The sequence below is a fragment of the Vitis riparia genome, chromosome 2 (assembly GCF_004353265.1).
Source record: "Vitis riparia cultivar Riparia Gloire de Montpellier isolate 1030 chromosome 2, EGFV_Vit.rip_1.0, whole genome shotgun sequence".
NCBI classification, from domain to species: Eukaryota; Viridiplantae; Streptophyta; class Magnoliopsida; order Vitales; family Vitaceae; genus Vitis; species Vitis riparia.
In genome coordinates this window covers 14,220,718-14,242,429 of record NC_048432.1, presented here as the reverse complement: position 1 = coordinate 14,242,429, position 21,712 = coordinate 14,220,718, and the positions used below count along the sequence as shown (strand labels likewise).

At 34.5% G+C, this 21,712-nt stretch overlaps 3 protein-coding genes across 3 annotated transcripts; 1 reads left to right on the top strand and 2 right to left on the bottom strand.

The window, feature by feature from the left end:
- Positions 1–4,568: 4,568 nt before the first annotated feature.
- On the top strand, positions 4,569–5,296 carry LOC117927947 (14 kDa proline-rich protein DC2.15-like). Its single transcript, XM_034847683.1, has one exon. The coding sequence runs from the start codon at positions 4,644–4,646 to the stop codon at positions 5,049–5,051; it is 408 nt and encodes a 135-aa protein (XP_034703574.1). The 5' UTR covers positions 4,569–4,643; the 3' UTR covers positions 5,052–5,296.
- A 2,809-nt stretch (positions 5,297–8,105) lies between these two features.
- On the bottom strand, positions 8,106–9,194 carry LOC117928138 (36.4 kDa proline-rich protein-like). The gene has a single exon (XM_034848009.1). The coding sequence runs from the start codon at positions 9,048–9,050 to the stop codon at positions 8,352–8,354; it is 699 nt and encodes a 232-aa protein (XP_034703900.1). The 5' UTR covers positions 9,051–9,194; the 3' UTR covers positions 8,106–8,351.
- A 5,879-nt stretch (positions 9,195–15,073) lies between these two features.
- On the bottom strand, positions 15,074–15,898 carry LOC117928025 (14 kDa proline-rich protein DC2.15-like). The gene has a single exon (XM_034847774.1). The coding sequence runs from the start codon at positions 15,820–15,822 to the stop codon at positions 15,424–15,426; it is 399 nt and encodes a 132-aa protein (XP_034703665.1). The 5' UTR covers positions 15,823–15,898; the 3' UTR covers positions 15,074–15,423.
- Positions 15,899–21,712: the final 5,814 nt, after the last annotated feature.

Below are 21,712 nucleotides of genomic sequence, written 5' to 3'. Positions count from 1 at the left end.
GAGGGAACGAGGGTATTTATAGAATGAAACGAGAGCTTGTTAGAGGAATGAATGAGACAATGAATCCAACAAAATATAGAGAATAAGAGAGAGCATGGAGCCATGTGAAGCAAGCTGTCCAGGAATTTAGCTGGCAAAGCAAGAGAATCTATCCCACGTTACAAGGATTAAGTTTATTTAATTCCACATTGATTATTTTGTAGTTGGGATCACAAGATAGACCAATCGACATGCATGTTAGGCGTTCTCGTGATGGTTCCGTAACTCTAATTGTAGGGACAGGCGAATCATTCATATGTTTACAGCCAATGAGAATGGCTTTTGCTGAGTTTGCGTCCCATCATATATAGTTTGATTTTCAGCACCGTAATTTTGTCCCTCTGCTGATACAAATACAAAATGAGAAAGGTGATTTTTGTTTTGCTGTGCTGGCTGATTTAATTTGCATGTGTCAATCAGTTTGATCTGTTACATGTAAGACTTGTGTTCTGTTCTTGTATGCTTTGCGCTTCTCAAATTACTCTTCTGTACCTAGATAAAAACAGTACATTTTGTACTTTTCCACTTTTCTTTAAAAGCTAATTAATATGATATCGTTGTCATTTTTAAGAGACTCTCCCTGACTTACATCTTATATTAAGAGACTTTCTCATCCAAAGAAAGAAAAGGGAAAAATTAGAAGTTTCTTTCCTTCATCTCTACTGTATTTCCCATAACATAAGTCTCTATTTAAACTCATGATGACCACACAAAACCCAATTTGAAAAATCCAAAAACAGGTTTTTAAAGATTTTTTTTCGTAACATACCCAGGTTTAGGATTTGTTGGGTCGCATTAAGTTGCGTGCCCAACAGGAATCCTTCCACCGGCGAGCCGAAGAGTGAGGTGGCCAACGGCAATTCCAAAAGAGAGCCCATGCTCACCCGCTGCTTGGTTTTAGCCCACCGGAATCATGGGTCCTTAACACCTGGCTAGCAATTTTTTCAATTATATTTTATGGAGGAATAATTGGATAATGTGCCAGTAACATGATAGTTTCCTGGGACTAGGATAAAAATGTTGAGAGAGGAAGCAAAACCCTCTCATAGTGGGCCAGTGTGAGTGCATGTGTGTAACTGGGCGAGGAGAGGAAGAAAGAATATATGCAGACCATGTTTCTATTCTAATTTTATAGGAAATTCTCGTGCATGTTTTATGGTATTGTCTTATTTTATTGAACTTTAATTTCTTGGAATATTTGTACCGAAAGCACAAAATAATTTCCATTTTAAAAATATCAATCTTAATTTTTGTTAAATTATAGATGCATTGTAATTTTGACATAAATATTCTTGATTTTTTCTTTTTAATGTCAAAAAGTGTTTTACCGTTGCAAAGATATAAACACATTGACCCAAAAAAAAAAAACCCTAAAAATCACCTCAAATTTATTTTAGAAAAGGATCATATTTTAAGAACAAATTCTCTAAATAGTATTTTCAATTCAAAATTTATTAATCCTGATTTTAAAATTAAAAAACTATTTTATATTATAAAGAAAACAGCCAAACAAGTCCTATTTTTTTGAATTGAAATTATTTTATCCCTTTTTATTAGATATTCCTTATTTCTTTCCCCAAACTATACTGGCATCAACGCAACCACCGCATAACTTTGCCTTTTCTTTCCCTCTCTTTTAGAACAAGTAGCAGAAAAAATGGAAACAAAAAATTGCTAGGGAAAGCATTTGATTGAATTTACATGTTGCTTGGTCGACCCAAGTTCAGTTGGAACATGCATAATGTTGGTGTCGAGCCAACTGGATTCAGGTTCATCCAACTTCATTGGAGTCAGACGGACTTCTTTCTTGCACAGAAGGATGTCCGGATGGGTGTTTCAAGCATGCCCCTCTAAAGCTTAAGTTAGAAATCACTTAAAATAGTTCTAACTATTTTTGTGGGAGAGAATGAGTATGTGCCTTGTTCGTACTTTTTGAAGGGTTTATATAGAGTTAATGACACCGTCATTGTCTTTCTTGTAATGATGATTGCTCGGTGGAAATCGAGCCTTGATAGGACAATCAATGTCGTCACTACAGCGTGGATTGACCAATCACATCAAGTAAGGGCTGTTGACTGTGCCTTTTGTTAATTATTGTGCCAAAATTTTGAACCATGTAGTTGACTGTCCATTTAACTTGCCAATGTCTAAAATTGTGTGTAACAATTAATTGACATTGATTTTTAGGTATAAATGATGTCTAATCCGTCGCTCAGACATTAGGCGTCTAGGTCGATGCTCAGACATCAGACATCTAGGCCTTTGCTCTGACATCAAGTGTGGTTAACTACACACGTCAGAAATCATGACGACTTGACTGGAATGATTTGTCCGTCTGAAAGGTCCAGTCGGCTTGATTTGTCCATTCCGTTTGACATTGTAAGTTCGTCTGAAAGGTCCAACTGATTTAGTTTGTCCATTTTGTTTGACATTATAGAAGAATGAAAACTTCTCACTTCTAGTGCTAGATGAAGCTTATCATAGTCTAGACGGAGTGATCTCAAACGGGTTACTTCTGGTGTCAAACGAAGCTTATTTTGGTCCAAACGAAGTGATCCCAAATGGGTTATATGTCTGCACTGGTCGGTCAAAGGGTTTTGAGTCCGGGAAGGACACGTGAAGGGAAGCTCCCCACATGGTACCACAATGCATGGTAGACTCTAGGAGAGCTGTTGGTGTGGTTCTCAAGCCTTGGTGAGATTCGATTAATGTGTTGAAACTGAAAATGTGTGATGAGATTAATTCAGTCCATTAATGCTGTTCTGGCCATGGGATTTTTTAAAAAAGTAGTGTTCAATAGAAGTTCTGTCCAATATCCTGATCACAAAATTATTGGCCTCTATTCATGCATTCTTTATTTCATCAGGGCCTAGGTATGAAGGCGTTCCCTTCCGGTAAGAAAACCAAACAGAAGAGACAAATTAATTACGGCTTGTCTTTGTGACATGTATAGATTTTTCTGAAATGTCACGTCCTTTTATGAAACAAATTAAGACTGGCCTCCCCATTCTTTTGCCTCATTTGTCCATAGACCAGAATTGGATCTATCTGAGAAGATATACTATGAATACCTATGTCGACGCGTCAAGACAATGGTGGTGAACCATTAATTGGTGCTACGTACGTACTTATACTCTGATATCAGTTACTTTGAATTCACGGGCAAACGCCCATGCTCATGACAATATAGAGCAAACATGAGGCCATATTTTCAGTTGATCCTTCATGCGACTCTGGGCTACTCTTAGTCTTTATATCACCATCAGCTATATATTGTAGAATCAGACATGGCTCCACACGGTACAAAGATTCATAAACTGATCTATAATAAATATTAAAATCGGACATGGCGAAAAAAATTGATGCGCATATGGCTCCACACGGTTCAAGGATGATCCATAAAAATCCATCTTCACAGTAGAATCAAACCATATAGTCCCATTAAGGTCCAGAGATGTGTAAACAAGTGCCATCTCCCCCAGTGTGAATGGAGAAAAGAATATTATACATGATTTGACGTGGGATTATCATCTGGACACAAATTTTTCATTTAAAGGTTCAGTGGAGCCCGTGGTAGGTTCTGGTGATGCTCGTGACACTTCCATCCAGCAAGCAACTTGCACCAAGTACATGCCAAAATGAAAGACCATGATCACCGCAGAAGCTATTGAGAACAACATTTATTAATTATACACTCAAATATTCATTTATAATAATTTTGTATTCTACCCCAAAGGCTTATCTCTTTGAATCATACCAAGTCAAGAATGGGAAAGAATCAATGAAAAATCTTGTCATGTCCAGGATCTAATTCCAGCTAGCAAGTACATAAAGATTTTCCATGGTTCTCAAGCAAGCTGGAAATGAAGTGGTGCATATTAGCTTTAAAGTCAAAGTAAGTAGACAAATTGTTTCGTTGAAGCGAGGGCATTTGTACAGGGGTGGAAAGTATAGCCTTCTAGAACAAGATTTTCTTGTTTGGAAAATAAGAAGATTTTGCTTGTTAAATCAAAATAAGTATTAAAAATGTACAGCACTCCAATGGAACGGATACTTGACTTTGTGCTCTAGAAATTCAGAACTGTTTATATGCTTCTGGGTACATACTGCTATAAAATGTAGTACACTTAAAAAGGATTAGGAGACGTCCATACTCTTCGAAGCCCATCTTCCATGGTTGTACTAGCTAGAATATGAGGATTGGTACCGTGCAAGCCATAAGCTAGGTCAAATTACTGAATAAAATATTAGATTGACGCAAGAGCAAGCAACATATATAGCAATTTGTCAATCCCCACCACAGAAGCAGCCAAAAGTTAGCCCTACAATCTGTCTTCGGTGCCAGCTAACGTCCCAAGGCACACATGGCCACAGCGTAGATCTACTTATATATATATATATATATATATATATATATATATATATATATATATATATATATATATTATTTATTTATTTTGCGTGTACCTCAATCGAAAAAATTTCCCCTCCTTGAACTCTATAAAATGTGATCACTCACTCCAATCTCTTCATCCCAAGCACTTCTATAGTTGCCACCACTCTATTACTATTGCAGAAAAGAGAAAAAAATTAGGGCTTGGGATATGGCTTCCAAGAGCTCTGCATCAGTGGCTTTCTTCCTTTTAGTTAACCTTCTCTTCTTTGCCATTGTCTCTGCATGTGGCACTTGCCCTAATCCTCCTAAGTCAAAGACTAACCCCAGGCCAACTCCTAGCCCCAGTCCGGCTAGGGCCACTTGCCCTAAAGATACCCTTAAGTTGGGAGTATGTGCCGATTTGCTTGGCGGGCTGATCGGAGTTGTTGTGGGTAACCCTCCAAAAACCCCATGCTGCTCTCTCATCCAAGGCCTTGCTGATCTTGAGGCTGCTGTTTGCCTTTGCACTGCCATTAAAGCCAATGTTTTGGGCATTAACCTCAATATCCCTCTTTCTCTTAGCTTGCTTCTCAATGTCTGCTCAAAGAAGGTCCCATCTGGCTTCCAGTGCGCCTAAACAAATCACTGTTCCTTCTCCTCTTTCGTCCTTTTGCTCGTTCTGCGTGCGTCACATGAAGTTCTGGTTTAAGATGGGTATAAGTGGTAACTGCTCGTCTCCTTTGTAACAATATAATTGTGTTTTTGTGCTGGAATAATAGCGAATAAACTTCCCATTCTGTAAACTCAAGTGATCAGTTCCTAATGTCTACTTACATATGCAACCGCATATATGGGAAATAAAAGATTATTTATGTTTACTAATGTCCGAAGTTCTTTTCATACTTTCCGCACAAAGTTTATTCTACTGTCCTTAAAGTTGATTGTGTCAATCATATTGTGACGTTGCTTTTACTGCAGTGCAGTACAGGTAGATCAGCCCTAAAACTACAGTGAAGAAAGTGAAAATTTGAGTTTATGATTGATGCATGCATGCATGCCACATTCATGCATGACTTTTGATCGATAAGGCATTTCATTACATGTGTGCATGCAGAAGGTAAGTGGTGGCGATTACTACTGCATGCAGAAAATTAATTAATGCATCATTTGCTTCACACTGATTAGTTAATTAGAATTTTCTTACTTTTCAAAGAATTTTTTTGCAATTAATAGAAGACGAGTGCTAACCAAAATTTATGTATCTATGTTTATTATTATTCTTGGATGGAGAATATATAGATATAAGCCTAAAATAGACCAAGATTGTAAGTATTTTCCTAAAAGGCAATAGAATAACTAGGAAATTATAATCCAATATATTTAATCAAGATCAAATCTAATCATTTTTATATAGCTTAATTAGATCGTTGATGGATGTACAAATTAGCAAATGCTTATAGTTACTCCGGCCCTCAGATTTTATTTTATTTTTTTGTCGGTTGTACCATGCATTAAAAAGATTCTTGAATTGCAACAGCCCACATATTTCCAGGGAATATGACAATGATATAGTTGGGCTTCATCATTCTAGTGTTGAATTAATTTCAAAAATGGCCAACCAAGAGGATGGTTATACATGTAATGTTCTAACTTCTGAAGACACGAAATCCTTTTTGGTCCGTCAACGGGCCCATATAGTGGAAGTTCATAGCAGTTGCAAGCTATATATTACGAACACAGTTGGTCCCGTGACTCAGAATTTGGTAAGAATGATGAATCATCACATGGCAAAGAGGGGAAAAAGAAAGAAGAAAGTGTTTCACTTCATCATTGTGTCAAAAGGGAAAGATTCGTTGCCCCGTTGTAATTTGGACTTCTCAAATTAAAAGTCAGAAAACCAATCATATTGGACATCCAAAACTTTTGATGAATTCTTTCTTTAATTTGGGTTTTAATCCGAGTAATGATTTTTATTTTTTTTTCAGAGGTAAAATGTTATATCTACATTTATAAATTAAAAAATCAATATTTCAGGCTCTATCAGGTCAAAATTCCAAATCCAATTTTGTTTTCAATTCCTTGGGTAATAGTTCAACTGATATGATATTCCACACTTTGTCTAGACTTGAATCATGTTACTCCTCAATCAGCTTGAAATTTCATGGTAAAGTAATGGAACCAGCTAAGCTAAGATTTTCTTGTTATTTCATGACTTTGTACATTCTTTATTTTCTTACATGTCTTTCATGGCATGTATGATGGTAAGTTTCCAGTGCAGGCTAAATGGTGGTATGGATCAAGTCCCACTTTATAGTGAATAATTTGAGTGATAGATTAATCTGTTATACTTGGCTTGACTCTTCAACCAGCCAGATAAAATATGAAGTCCCTCCTAACCACCACTTCTCTTTCATGAACCACCTTTGGAACAGACAGATTTAATGGTTAAATGACCTTTTTTAAAGTCTTTCCCACCGATGATTAATTACATATGGTCGAATACAATGCCAGAACGCTATTGATTTCAGCAGTTGCCACATCAATTCCTTAATGATATTCTTTACAATAAGACAGACGGGCACACAATGGCAACTTTATTATGAACTATATATGTGGAGCTTAAGAGATGCCAGCCATGATTCAATGCTCTATAACGATTACGTCATGTAATACGAGAAACTCGTATTTAGCCGGATGCGATGGCCTAACAAGTCTTTCCCTTCTTAGTGTGAAAAAAGTGAAAGAAATATATAACAAGGAATAAGGAAAATGCATGGTTAATTCCTTCATTTTATTGGAGAAGACATTTTCCAAAAGTGCGACAAATCCTTTCCAGATTTTATTTGTATAATTATGTATATCTCGAGCATAATCTACTATTCCATCTCTAGAGATTAAAAGCAATACTTCAACCACTTGTATAGAGGAAATATTAATTACTATATTATATTTCATGTTAAAACAAAGAGACTTGCTTTATTGAAGAGCTTTTTACCAGATTATATTTCATGTCCAAAGAATAATACTTGCTTTTGCTCTTTAACACTTTCTCGTTTTTGGAAACGGAGACTTAATTGAAAACCGATGCATTAATACGAATTTCTTCCAAGAAGAAAAAGAAATGTGAAGCTGGAACCCTCCTTTGATTCCAGGAGAGGGGAGGTTATAATATAAGACCCTTAAAGACTTTTTAGGACCAGAGCCCCCTAATTAGTTCTGCTTCTTGAGTTTAAGCTATTGATGGGTCTCTGGACTTGAGTAGACTGCAATGATCCATTTGATAGAAGTTAAGGCAGATGAAAGGCTCCTTTTAGGATTAGAGCTCTGGTTTCATATGTCCTTATAACTTGAAACCACGTTCATATCATCAGAGCTTAGGGATATGCTTACATAGAGTGTATATATATAAATAATTTGTGATGGTTCAGATCAAAACGTCAAGTTCTTGATGTCTCTCAGGCTGCCTTTGCTCTAGTTGAGTTTGATGATAGAGGTTGTGCATATTATATTAATTAGGCTAAGATTGTCTTTTTTTGTTTCTTTGATGGCTCTTAATGAATTTTACCATTTAATAAAAAAGGAATGAAGGGAAAAGAAATAAGTGAGTGATTCCAAAATGGTGCTCATGGGGTTAACCAACTCAGAAGATCAGAGCACCAGGGGAATCATGCTTAGCATTTTTACAGTGATCTCAATGTAATATAGTGTGATTTGAAAAGAGAAGGCTTTGGAAGTCAACAAACATAACTCAGAATAAACTCGGACATCGCCATCAGAGTATGCCACCACCACAAGTCAAATTCTAAACACAACAGAAACACCAAACGCTAACCAAAACCATCAATAATCAAAACCCTAACAGAAAACAAAGACCAAGCGTGAAAAGTAGAAACTCAGAACTTATTTCAACAATGGAATACACTTTTGACTTGACTTACTAGAGAGGAGGACATACGAAACCAGGTGGAGGAGTCTTCCCACAAGTTATAAGGGCTTCTAGAGCAATAGGAATGAATATGTTGAGGTTAAGAAGCTTAAGCCTTATGGCAATGCAGAGACACACAGCTGCTTCAAGCTCTAGCAAGCCTCCAAGCACCGGGCAGCATACATTCTCCACTGGATTCCCCAAACCAATATGCACCAAACCTCCAAGCACATCCACGCAAGCTCCTAATTTAATCGCATTTACTGGACAAGTTGGTGAAGTAGAGGGGGGAGGGTTAAGACCTGGAAGACCACCACCTCCTCCTCCTCCGCCACCGCCGCCGCCGCCTCCACCACCACCACCGCCGCCGCCACCCCCGGAAGGGGGGTTACCAGTATAAGGTGGGTACGTGCTTGAGGGTGGCGGAATGGTCACCGGAGGGTTTACTACCGGAGGTGTTATTACTGGTGGATTATTTGAAGGCGGCGATACTATCGGTCGCTCTTTGTGGTGGCCGGGTGGGTGCTTCTTGGATGGAGGATGAGGATGAGGATGAGGAATTGTCGGTGGGTTTGGGCGGCGGTAAGGTGGGCTTGGGTAGCGGTAAGGTGGCTGTGGCTGTGAGCAATAGCCACAAGCCTGCATTGGCGGCAATGCCATTAACATGAAAATCATGAAGATGAAGAACATGGCTGTACCCTTAGAACCCATAACTTTGGGTTCACAGAGGATTACTAAATCTTCTTCGAGGCAAATGATGAACTTGATCCTAGGATTTTATAGCGGAATTCAATGAGTCACCCGTGACTAGTGACCTTGAACTGAAAGTGTGAAGGAGGACAATACATGGATAGAACCCCAAGCTCGGAAATATAGGCTTTAATTTGGAAATTAAATTGAAAAGTTTGTAGTTTTGCGCTGGATCGGGAAAACCAATAACCAATCCGTGACTGGCCCAATTCAATCCGTGAAAGCCTTCGATTTCAGAACAAGTTCAGTCTCACGGATTCCCATGGCTGCGTCTCTTTGTTTTCTTTTGATAATTTCACTTCACTTTTATATTTCTTTTTAGCCCATTGCTTTTTCTGGGTTTCTCTCATTTCTTTGCATTTCTGTGATTGAGAATGATTTTTTCATCGTTTCGAGGCAGGGCACTGTAATTACAGCGAAGCACTTTGTCCACCCTTTCAAAAACTGTTGGCGGGTTAGAGAGGGATGGGAGTCTGAACCAAGATGGTGTAAATGTAAGACTAGGGTTTCCAGGGAAACACTTTTTTTTTTGCTCAATTATTTGAGTTGAGTATACGACTGAACGTAACATGTGAATTTTTATTTTTATTTTTTTTCTATTTTGTACTTCTTTTCTTCATTATTTATGATCAAATAATTGGGAGAATAGGAACTAGAAAATGAAAAGAGACCATTTTGCCTGTTGGGAAAGGGTGGAGTTCAAGCTTTGAAAGTTGTGTATAGATTAACATTTTTAAAAGTTGTATTAGGTGAGTTTTTAGTGTTTAAAACGCATCATGCTGAAGCAAGTCAATGATGAACAAAAATAAACAAAAATGTAATCACATGAAAATAAAAAAATTAACATGGTTCGACAATGTCTTTATACCCGGAAAGTGTAATTACAATCCTAAAAATTCTCTAATTTAAAATCTCTTTTTATATTCTTTAAAAATATTCTATGTAAGAATAAACCTATCTCTATAACAAAATCTCACATGAAATATTTTATTTTTAATAATAAGAAAGTTGCTTATAAAAATATTATTAAAAAAAAAAGGTCTGAAAAGAAATTTTGAGATGCTTTTTAACAATCTGCAAATTGGCTCCAATTTAAAAATGAGTAAACATCTTAAATATATATTCTCCAAAGTGTTAAAATGTAATCCATTGTATATAGGAAAATAAAATGAAAAATGAATAATGTCGACCGAGTAATATTTGAGGTGATTCAGAGGAATAACTTCTATCAATATATACATCAGTTGTATACTCCAATATGTGGGTCTTCAATAGCAATATCTATCGTGATGGAATCCATAATATTATGATATTTTACATCAATAGGCCTTGTCTAGTATGAAAAACTTGAATATTTTTTTACCAAATGAATGACCCTTTGATTATTACAATGTAACAATATGCTTCCTTGCTGAAGTTAATTGCGCTATATAATGCCTTCTAACTAAATAATTTCCGTTATAACTTTAGTAATTGTCATATATCTTACAATAGAGACCTCCAATTAATAAGTTAACAAATAAAAATAAATTAATAACTAATCATAGATCTCTAGAATCAATGTTTCCAACATAATTTGAATCGATATATATCCAATGACTTTTATTGATCTTCGTGCAACGATTCCCAAAGAAAAAATTAGAGAAAAACAAAAGAAACACACAGATTTAACGTGGATCGACGGATTACCTACGTCCACGAGAATAGGAAAGAAAACTTTTACTATATGTCAAATTAGGGTTACATAAAAAGGGTATTTATTTTAATCCTCAGATAATGAAATTCCAAAAATACCCTTAAACCATACGACGGGACCCCCCCCCCCCCCCCCTTCCACACACAGCACCACAACCTATCGTTCGCTTTTAACAATAAAAATACAAGCTTGAATAACAAATGTCATCGTTCCACTCCGAGATTTGCCTATTTTTCTCTATATATGTTTTTCCTTCAATATAAGTCACATATTACAACAATTTTAGTACATGCATCTTTTTTGTCTATCTACAAGGTATCTAAGAATCTAATTTACACCATTTCAAAGTTCCTTTTCAAAGAATATTCATCATGTATATACGAACTATACTTATTGCTCATGTAATATAAGACCTAGTACAAACTATTACATACATGAGGCAACTAATAACATTAGAGTAAAGAACTTTTGACATAAACTCTTACTCATTCCTATACTAGGACAAATTTGAGATCGTAATCTACAATATACAGCAAAAGATGCTACTCATATATTTAGCTTCATTTATGTTAAATCTTCATAATAATTTGTCAACACACATCTTGTGAAGCATCCACGTTTTTTGAGCCGTTTTGTTTCTTTATACTTTAATGCCAATAATTTTCTTTGTAGCCATAAGGTCTTTTATATCAAACTCCTTACTCAACATACACCTCAATTTTTTAAATGTCAACTTACTTTTATAGCAATCAATATATCAACATACAAACAACTAGAACAAAAGATTCATCATTAAGTGGACCTAAAATAAAGCAACAACAACACTTAAATTGTATATATCTATGAGATATCATGAATCTATCGAAACACTTGCATAATCAACGAAGAGCTTATTTCAAACTACGTAAGGACTTTCTCAATCTATATATACAACTCTTTTTTCTAGTTTCATAAATCCTTTGGGTATATACATATAAATTTCTTTTTCTAAATCACCATATGGGAAAGTTTTTTTCATATCAACTCTACTCTAACTCTATGTACAATATAGAAACCATAGAAATAACAACTTGAATTAAAGTGTGCTTCGTAATTAGAGAAAAATTTCATTGTAATCAATTCCTTTTTCATGCAAAAATACTTTCACTATCAGTCATGCTTTGTACTTTTCTCTTTCCTTTTATGAAATGACTTTCTTTTTCCTATAGACCCCTTACATCCAATTGGTTTTTTCTTCAAACAATTTTATTAGTCCTTTCTTATTATTCTTTTGCAATAATTTCATAACATAGCAGTATAACACCAAGAATTGGTCACTATCACCACTTGCAATTGCATCCTAAAAAGGGTAGGGATATTTACCTCCGGTAAATAATGCAAAAGAAACCATATCTTCAAAACTATACCGTAGTAGGGCTTTAAGTGAGCATATTTTCTTTGCCAATGCTATAAGCTAGAATCATTGGATTGGTCTGTTCTTTATGTGAGCATTGTTTTTTTGTTTTAAATTGTACTTTTTTTTTTCTTTCTCAAATTCCATCTTAATAATTTGTTTTTACAGATTGAATACTTTCATTAACAATTTCATTTGTTCTTGATTTTTCTTCAACATATGTTTTTCATCAAATACCACAATTTTATTCACCACTTTTTTTTTATTAATTTCTAGATCTGTAAGTTTATAACCTTCAATTCCTTTTTTAAACCCAAAGAATATGAACCTTTTCGATTTTGGATCAAGTTTTATTTTTTAATTTTGCATATATATATAAGCCAGATAACCAAATATTTGAGGAACAAAGAATTTATTGGTTTACCCAACCATTCTTCTTCTGTAATCTTGAAATTAATTGTAACACATTGAGATTAATTAACTATATAACAACTTGTGTACACCCTCACCCAAAATTCTTATATAACCTAGCATTCAATCTTATATGTCTAGCACGTCTTAGTAGCAATTTGTTTGTTCAGTCATTCCATTTTGCTACGGAGTTCCTCGTATATGAAATGTCTGGGTGATACTAGAATTTTTGTAGTACTCTTTAAACTCCTCAGCTCTTGTACTCATGTCCATTATCTTATTTGAAATATTTTATCCTCCTTGTTTCATTTTCACCTTCTTTTTTCCATTCTTTAAACATCCCAAAAATATACAACCATTATTTTCTTGAATAATCATCAACAAGACAAACAAAACAATATGCAACACAAATAAAAGGAGCTTAGATAGGACCTCAAACATTAGAATGAACACAATCAAGAATACCTAAACTTATGCGAGAGATACAAACTTGAAACTAACCATATTGTTTCTTGAGCACATAGAATTGACAAGAGTTTGATTTTCATGACTTTACATCTTTTAAAAGATTCCTCTTATGTAATTTCACTATTCTCTATTCACCCAAATGTTCAAGACACATGTGTCATAACTTTATATCATCTTATTGTACGAAGTACAACTTTAAAAGATTCCTCCTGAATAATTAATTTCATCATTCTCTATTCACCCAAATGTTCAAATGTTCAAGAGACGTGCATCATAACTTTATATCATTTGAATCTGACTCTAATGTCGTGGAAAGTACAGCTCCCCCTATAATACGTTAGCCCAAGGTTTTTCCAAAGGCAACAAATCAAATTTTAAAGATAATAAAGCAAAGGTAAGAATTTAATCATTTTCATTATGTGTATGCAGGCAAGATGAACCATAGTGCAAGACCAATCATTATTAACAAAGGAATTACTAACAAAAATGCAAAGGAAGGATTAAATAAAATTGTTTAATATTCTTTCTAAGCTAAGCCTAATTACAATCAAAGTTGTTGCATGCAAAAACAAATGTGGGGATAAATCATTGAAATATCTATGAAATTTTGGGTGGTTGGATGAACCAAAGAGAAAAACATGGAGGAAATCTCAATTGAAGGAAATTTTGGGAAAAAATCGAGAAAGAAATCAACAATTTATCAAAAGAAAGAAAAAAAAAATCAACCATACAATTTTATCGAAGAAGCTTATTGGTCATCACTTTGGAGTGTAAAATATCATGGGTTTATTGGTGATATTTTGCTAATTGTTTGAGAAAATCGCCCATGTTCATATTTTGCTTTAATTTTAGTATTTTTATTTTAAATTTATATACATCATTCTTTTATTTTAATTATTTTTCATGTTTATAACATAATCATATTTTTAAAAATACTATCACTTCACTAAGAAGCAAAAATTTCCTTTTATTTAATCCTAATACTTCTCCATCTTTCAAGCTTTCAAATCTTAAAAATTTTCTTTAATAAAAATAAGGGTAATTGATCAGCTAACCTCAATATGGGGTTGAGATATACACTAAGGAGTACAAGGTGACATGAAAAAATATGTGAGTTTTGATCATTATAAGACTCTCTAGATCAAGTAATTTTGTTTGACCCATAATCTTTTACATCTATAAAATTTCATATAAACTCTATAGATGGTTTTTCAGTTATATTTTATGTTCTTGTATGAGATTGATTATCTCTTATTGATTCTTGAATGTATTGAGGTTAATTGGTATTATTAAAAATCTAAATAAAATTTAAAATTAAAATAACTTGCTTAATTGGATCACTTATTCACTCCCATAAGGCGATTCCCTTAATCAAGATTTAAATGAACAGCGAGTTCAAGCAAAGCATTCTTTTTTGTTACACTAATTCTTAAGGCAAACTAAATCTCTCCAACCCCACCTCTATCGTGTCAAGTTGATGTATCCGTGACCAACTTGCAATTGCGGACTCTCAAGGTTGGTCCGGTACCTGTCACTCGAGGCCAACTCTGAAAACACAAGAAAGAGATTTGGTAGGAACTTCCATCTCGATGGGCCATCGACCCGGCCCTCAAAGAATGATAACAAATGGAACACCATGCGTAAGCGCATGCATGTGGATCACCGGAGGGTCGTACACATGCATAACGAAAACCATGTTAGCTGATGTGTTTTGGAAGATACGTCGGGGCCATTAATTTATCGAGATTACGGGAAAAACTTTGATTTAAGAATTATTTCTTGATTCTTCATATGATGCTGCAGTTGGACAGTAAAGAATATCAATTAATTCCACAGGAATGATCAATTATCGGTACTGCCAAAGGACATGAATTAATAATAATTAAGATAGTAGTGGGGTTGATTGTGTGATTAATTAGCTCTAGTCAGTGAATTATTGTCATAGGTATTTAGTGATAGATCTGCATGTTCATGAGTTAATTGTTAATAATATCTTAAAGAAAAACACCCCAACATCCTTCAATATTGTACAACATTAAAAGCAAGTAGGCTAATGTAAATTCACTAGGTACACAAATATTCTAGCTCTTTCTATTCTGAAAGAGTATTTCATGGTTTCAGCCTTGTAGAAAGGGAAATTAATTGACATATATAGGTGCGGAGGAAGGGGAATAGCTAGCCTTCGACCCTTGAAACAAATAGAAAAAGACATTTAATTACGAGGGAAACATTATTGAAATATGCACTGGACGTGCATTACCAATACCTGAGACATACCCATAAGCACTCCAAATTCTAAACACACAGAAAAAAAGAAGGGAAATAGTTTAGGAAACTTGAGATGTAGTGAGAACTAGAGCGGAGAACTATGCGCATTGATAGCCAGTTGGGACCTTCTTGCCGCAGTAGTTCAAGAGCAAGCTAAGTGAAACTGGAACATTTAGTTTAATGCCCAAGACATTAGCTTTAATGGCGGTGCAAAGGCAGACAGCGGCTTCAAGATCAGCCAGACCCCCAATGAGGCTGCAGCAAGGGCTCTTTGGTGGGGTTCCAACAACAGCGTGAAGCAAATCATTCAACAAGTCAGCACACACACCCAACTTGAGGGTGTCCTTGGGGCAAACAGCCTTGGCCGGTGGCTTTTTGTGGTGGTGTTTAGGTTTTGGTGGGGGTGGGCAAGGGACAGAGGTGGAGCTGACCAAAGTGAAGAAGAGGAGGTTTAGGGCAAGGAGAAGGGCGGTGGTTGCTAGAGCCTTCGAAGCCATCTCGAAGACACCGAAAGGAAAGAAAAGATCTTAGATGGGTTGGGACTTGGGAGAATGTGCGGTGATGGAAATGATGAAGTAGGGCTAGGGTTTTATAGGGGACCAGAGATGTGATGATCTGTATGGGTACTAAGAAAATACAAGGGAATCCCATGTGGGCACATTGGATTTCAACAGCCAAAACAAGTTGGCGTTCATCACGGATGATAAGCCTTCGAGATTAAGAAGTTTGGAGTTTTCTGAATTGGCTAGTTGTCATTTATCTTTCTCGCGAAAACAAATAATTTCTTCCCCGCGCTCACTTTCTAGTGTTGTTTTCTTCATGCATGTCCATAATTGTATACTATATAATATCTAAATCTCGCATTTGAGAGCACAGGAACTCCATCTCTTTGTTTTTGACCTTTGGTTCCTTGTTCTCTTTTGGTAAAAAAATAAACTAATTGGAGGCATTGGGACAGACCAGGGATGAGAATTAGGGTTTATACAGAACCAGAAGTGTCTTCTCCATTGGAAATAGGAATTCTTAAATTATATTCCCTAGGCTCTTTCGATTTTCCATTTGTCCAAACATTAGCATTAATGCTGTCCGACTCTACCGTTGCAGCTCTCCACGCGCAAGAAAACAATGGACCAATTACACTTAAATAAAATCTACCATGCGAGATCAAGCAGAGAAAAGGACGAGACATTTGCGGATATATCAACACCCTAACATATATAGAAAAAGGGTGAAAAAGTCACAAGAAAATTTTGTTTCTCATTATGTTAAATGACTAAAAACAGTAGAAAAAACCAAAGAAAATTATAGATTCAAAGAAACTCTGGAGAAGTTTCCCAACCGACATGTGATGTTTTGAAAATGAAAGCACGAATAATTGAAAAAAAAAATTGGTAAACAGGTGTGGCTAAGAATGGCATAGGGATCAAAATCACGAGTCAAGTCACTCACTGCTACTGCTAGTTGCTACTACTCCAAAGTGAAATGGAATTTTCATGGTGAGATTTCACGAAATTGGAAATGAAGATTGTAGAATGAACGTACTGAAGCACATGGGTACTGTGAGTTGTCAATAGCTTTGAAGATCAGATTCCAAATCTCATTGTATTATAGAGTTGTTTAGTGTGTTTAAGCATATGGTTTCACTGTTTATGCATATGGATTCAGTTCTGCAGGCAGGGTTGGATTTGAAACTATGCTTATCTTACGATTCATTTAACATTTGTTGGGAGAGACGGAAATGACTAGATGTAACTTATGTACAGAAATTATTTGAATACAAATAGAAGGGATAAGGTACCCAATTAGGTACCAATACCTTCAATGAAGAAATAGCATGTAGATGTTTTGAGTTTTATTTTCTTATATTTTGTAGGTGTTTTCATTGTTTTATAATTTCATTTTATTTTTTGTATCTTGATTTCATATATTTTATATTATCGTCATCATTCAACAATTTAAATTTCTTCGTATATTTAAGTACTTTGAATCACGAGTTTCGATACAATATCATATTAATAACATAATTCTTTACCTAAAAATTAAAAATAAGATATAAATTTATAAGTCATTTTTGAGATTGAAATAATTTGATTGAAAATATGAAAACTAATCTTTAAGATTTTAACATTATTTACTTTGGCATTCCAAAAATAATTATTATTGTTATTGTGTTTTATGTTGTGATTTATTATACTAAAATAAGGATGCAAAATTTATATATTTTTGTAATAAAATTATAATTATAATTCCAATTGAAAGAAGTCTTTAAGGCAAAATTTGAGAATCCTAAAATACAAATAATAATAAAAGTGCATCACAAACTTATTTAGTCCTATTTGGTAACAAAAAAAAAAAACAAATTTATGTTCTTAAAAACAAAAAATACAATGTTTTTAAATAATATTTTTTAGTTATTTTTTCTTATTTTTATTTGTTTTTTAAGGATTATTTTAAAAAATAATTATATAAATATAAAGGATAATTAAAAAAAATAAAAGAAATGTACATAAAAGTTATCTTTAACATATATTTTAAAAATACAGAAGATGGATTACAAAGGTTTTTTTTAACTTCTTAAAGGGATTTTAATTTTACAAAAAACAAAATATCAAAATTGTTGTCAAAAATTATTTTTTTAAATAATTTCCAAATAAAACACTTTCACCATTAAATCCCTTTTATTTTCATGGGAGTGATATTTGAAGCCACATTTTCAGAGAAGAAACCACACCCTTCCATTGCTGCAGACAAACCCTATGCTTCGAGTCTTTGACTATCATCAATATGTGTTTTTAATTTTGTTAAAGAGAAACTTGGGGGTTGTAGCTTGCTATTATTCACAAAGAATCGCAAAGAAAAAATATAAAGAGAACCTGAAAAAGGTAAAGACAACGACGAGATTGAATTCCTGTAACGCACCTGAGACACGATTCAATTCCAAGATTTGATCCTTACAAAGATAGTACAGGAGAGAAAGGGAATGATGACAAATTCAAAGAAAATTGAGAATACGTCGTTTAACAAGAAGAAATGGATAAATTTCTATTAATTAAATATTTTTTTTTTTTTTGCACCAAATTTATTTATTCCGAATGAAAAAAAAAATGGAACTTGTGGATGAGAATCGGAGCATAATACTCCATGCAAGACAAGAAGTCCCGAGTCAACCAGTCACACCATCACATTGCTGTTGTCCCCCCCATCTTTTGAATCCGCGTTGCAGAGAGTTTCAACTTGAACTGCTTAATTTAAGGGAGAAAAATAAAAAAGAAAACAATATCGGCTTTTAATTGTGATGATGATCAATGATGATGAGATGATGAGTCGCAAGAGGACAATAGAGAGCGATTCAATGTCCCCCGTGAACTTCCAAATAGGATTTGCATTCGGGAGAGAGCTGATTCTTTGTATAAAGTTGAATGAGGGGCGACCATCTATGTGAATTGATCAATCACGTCTGAAGTCAAATGTCCATCAGGGCTGAACCTGTGGTGCAAAATGAATGGTTGAATCTAACGCTAAAGGTAGCCCAATGGCCATGGCAGATACTTTTGACTTTCAAGGCTCCCCCGTGAACCTGCTTTTTCGGATTATTTTTTTCTAAAAAACTGAATAGAGACCGAACATGGGTGTTGAGGGTCGATCATATCCAAAGCCACCGTTTCATTTGGGCTTACGGGCTATTGCTTTCCTGGATTTTTTATAAGAGTACGTTAGTTTAAAAAAATAATTCCTAAACTACCGTTATGAAAAAAATAATTCTAAATCTATATAGTTTTTGTCTTATCTCTTCAAAATATGAGTTTAGTGTGGAAATTTTAAAAAAAATGAATTTTAAAAATCATATTTTTAAAAAACGATTTCTTTAATATGTAAATCATCTTTTAAAGAGACGATTTTAAAAGAAAATAACATTCTCATTCTTATTTAATAAAAATTATGATAAATTTTGAATTATTTTTTTCATAACGGTAGTTTAAGAATTATTTTTTTAAACCACTATACTCTTATAAAAAATCTCTACTATCCTACCGAATTCTGTGCATTGGCTCCTTGTGAATTTGAATAATGAATAAATTAGCATGTTTCTTTCATGTACTGATGACTATTTTGAGATGGATTTTAGGACAGGTCCCTTGGGAATCTTATTTTTTTATTTTTTCAATTTGATGTCGGCAAGTTTAAAACAAAGAAATAGTAAATCAAAACAAAAAACAATAATTAAAATCAATAATTGTCCTTCCATAAAAGCTTTTCCGCTGACCCACCACCCACTGTTTTAAAGCAGCCATGGATGTATATACATGTTAAACATGATTCACTTTAACTCAGTCTTAAATCTAAATCAACAAAATTACAAGTTGGATTTGAAGCAAAATTCTAGTTCTTGCGGTGTGAAATTTTCATCTTAAATTTAAGAATGAGTCATCCAAATAATAGTCATATGAAATGTAATACCATGGACACTCATTGATTTTTAGATAAAGTGATCAAAACTTAATCTAAGAGTGGATATCAAAACAAAATATCATAGATTCAAGTTATAAGAACATAATGTGTAAAGAGTAATTGTTGAAATATGATAATATCACTCTTAAATCCGGTGATAGATCATCTAAATAATAACTCGTAGATCATATTTATCGTGTGTAATATCAAATATTATAAAATATTTGATTTATCCTCAACATTTGGATGATCAAAGTCAATCAAGATTAACTTCATGTTGAATTTTCTATTCAACTAGAGAGTTCGAGTGAAACAGGGATTTTAACAAATCTTTTTTTTTTTAACTTATCTCAACCTTCACATATTAATATAAAAATTATATGATATACCTTTAATCCATGCTTAGTTATTTATTCATTCAATTCAATCTTGAGTTGTTCAAAACAAAGTATCATAGATTCAAGTTATAAGAGCATAATGTGTAAAGAGTAATTGTTAAAATGTAATAATATCACTTTTAAACCCAACCATCCAAATAATAACTCGTAGATCATGTTTATGGTGTCTAATATCAAATATTATAAAATATTTGATTTATCCTCAACATCAAGATGATCAAAGTCCAATCAAGACTAACTTCATGTTGAATTTTCTATTCAACTAAAGAGTTCGAGTGAAACAAGGATTTTAACAAATCTTCTTTTTTTAACTTATCCCGACCTTCACATATTAATATAAAAATTATATGATATACCTTTAATCCATGCGTAGTTACTTATTCATTCAATTCAATCTTGAGTTGTTCAATTGCATCCTTGCTGTCCTTAAAACTTTGTAATTCCACTTATTTTCTTTCATTTTCTGCCGTGACCGGTGAAAAACACTCTAGTGACAGATTTATAGCCTGGGATATCTGCCAACCTCGTGGTTGAAGGGTTGAGGAACTCAGAGATAGAATCACGCACAAGGCCACGCAGTGCCAGCGTCACTACAACCAAACACTCGGTTAATGGGACCCCTTTGGCAGTCATTTTCTGCTCAACTCGGTATCATGACTAGGGAAGAAGGGAGCCTCGCCACTGGACACTACCATGGCATTATGTGCCTGCCGACCTCTCAGACATCAGCGTCTCTCCCTCATACCCAGCCACAAGTGTACAAGTATCAAAAACAATTAAATTCCCCATGATGAGGTCCAGTGTACAGGTCAGTTTCTAATCCAAAAAGTCAAAGTATCCCAAAATTAATACTCTACTTGGTTGCCAAGTCGTATGAAAAGAATGGGAAACCAAAGAAAAAAATTCTAGAACGGACACTTCGATGATCAATTTAGGAGTTTCCAGGGGTTCATATCTTTTCCAACGTCTGTCTCAGCCGACATGCAACAACAGCCAACCGCATCAGCTCTCTATGAAGCATACACAAACCATAAAACATTTGATCTTCCAAAGCAAATTAAAATGAGGTTTCAGTGTTAGGTGACCCGACCAAAAACAATGACATGTCATGACAGCTTCATCACTCGAAACATAATCCCACTAATCAAGCTGGACCACGTGGCCCACTAATCAAGCTGGACCACGTGGCCCACTAATCAAGCTGGACCACGTGGCCTTAGAGAATGCACAATGGTCCACCATTTCACAAACAGCATGGACAAACTTCCCCATAATCTCTATGACCAAGTGGCACAGACTGTTCATGGCTCCACTTGAAAACAATTACCAGTTTCAGCTTAGTTGTTTATAGTTGATAGGGTTTTCTTGACATATTGTGCTTTTCTAGTTTCATATTTGATTCTTGCTTTAAAAGGCCATGTCGACATTCCAATTGACTCCAGTCTACAAGCAAAAAATAAAAATAAAAACAAATTTCATGAGTATTAATCAACTGCCCGTTCCCAAAGTGCAAAGCCACATCCATTCTGCTCTTCCCGAA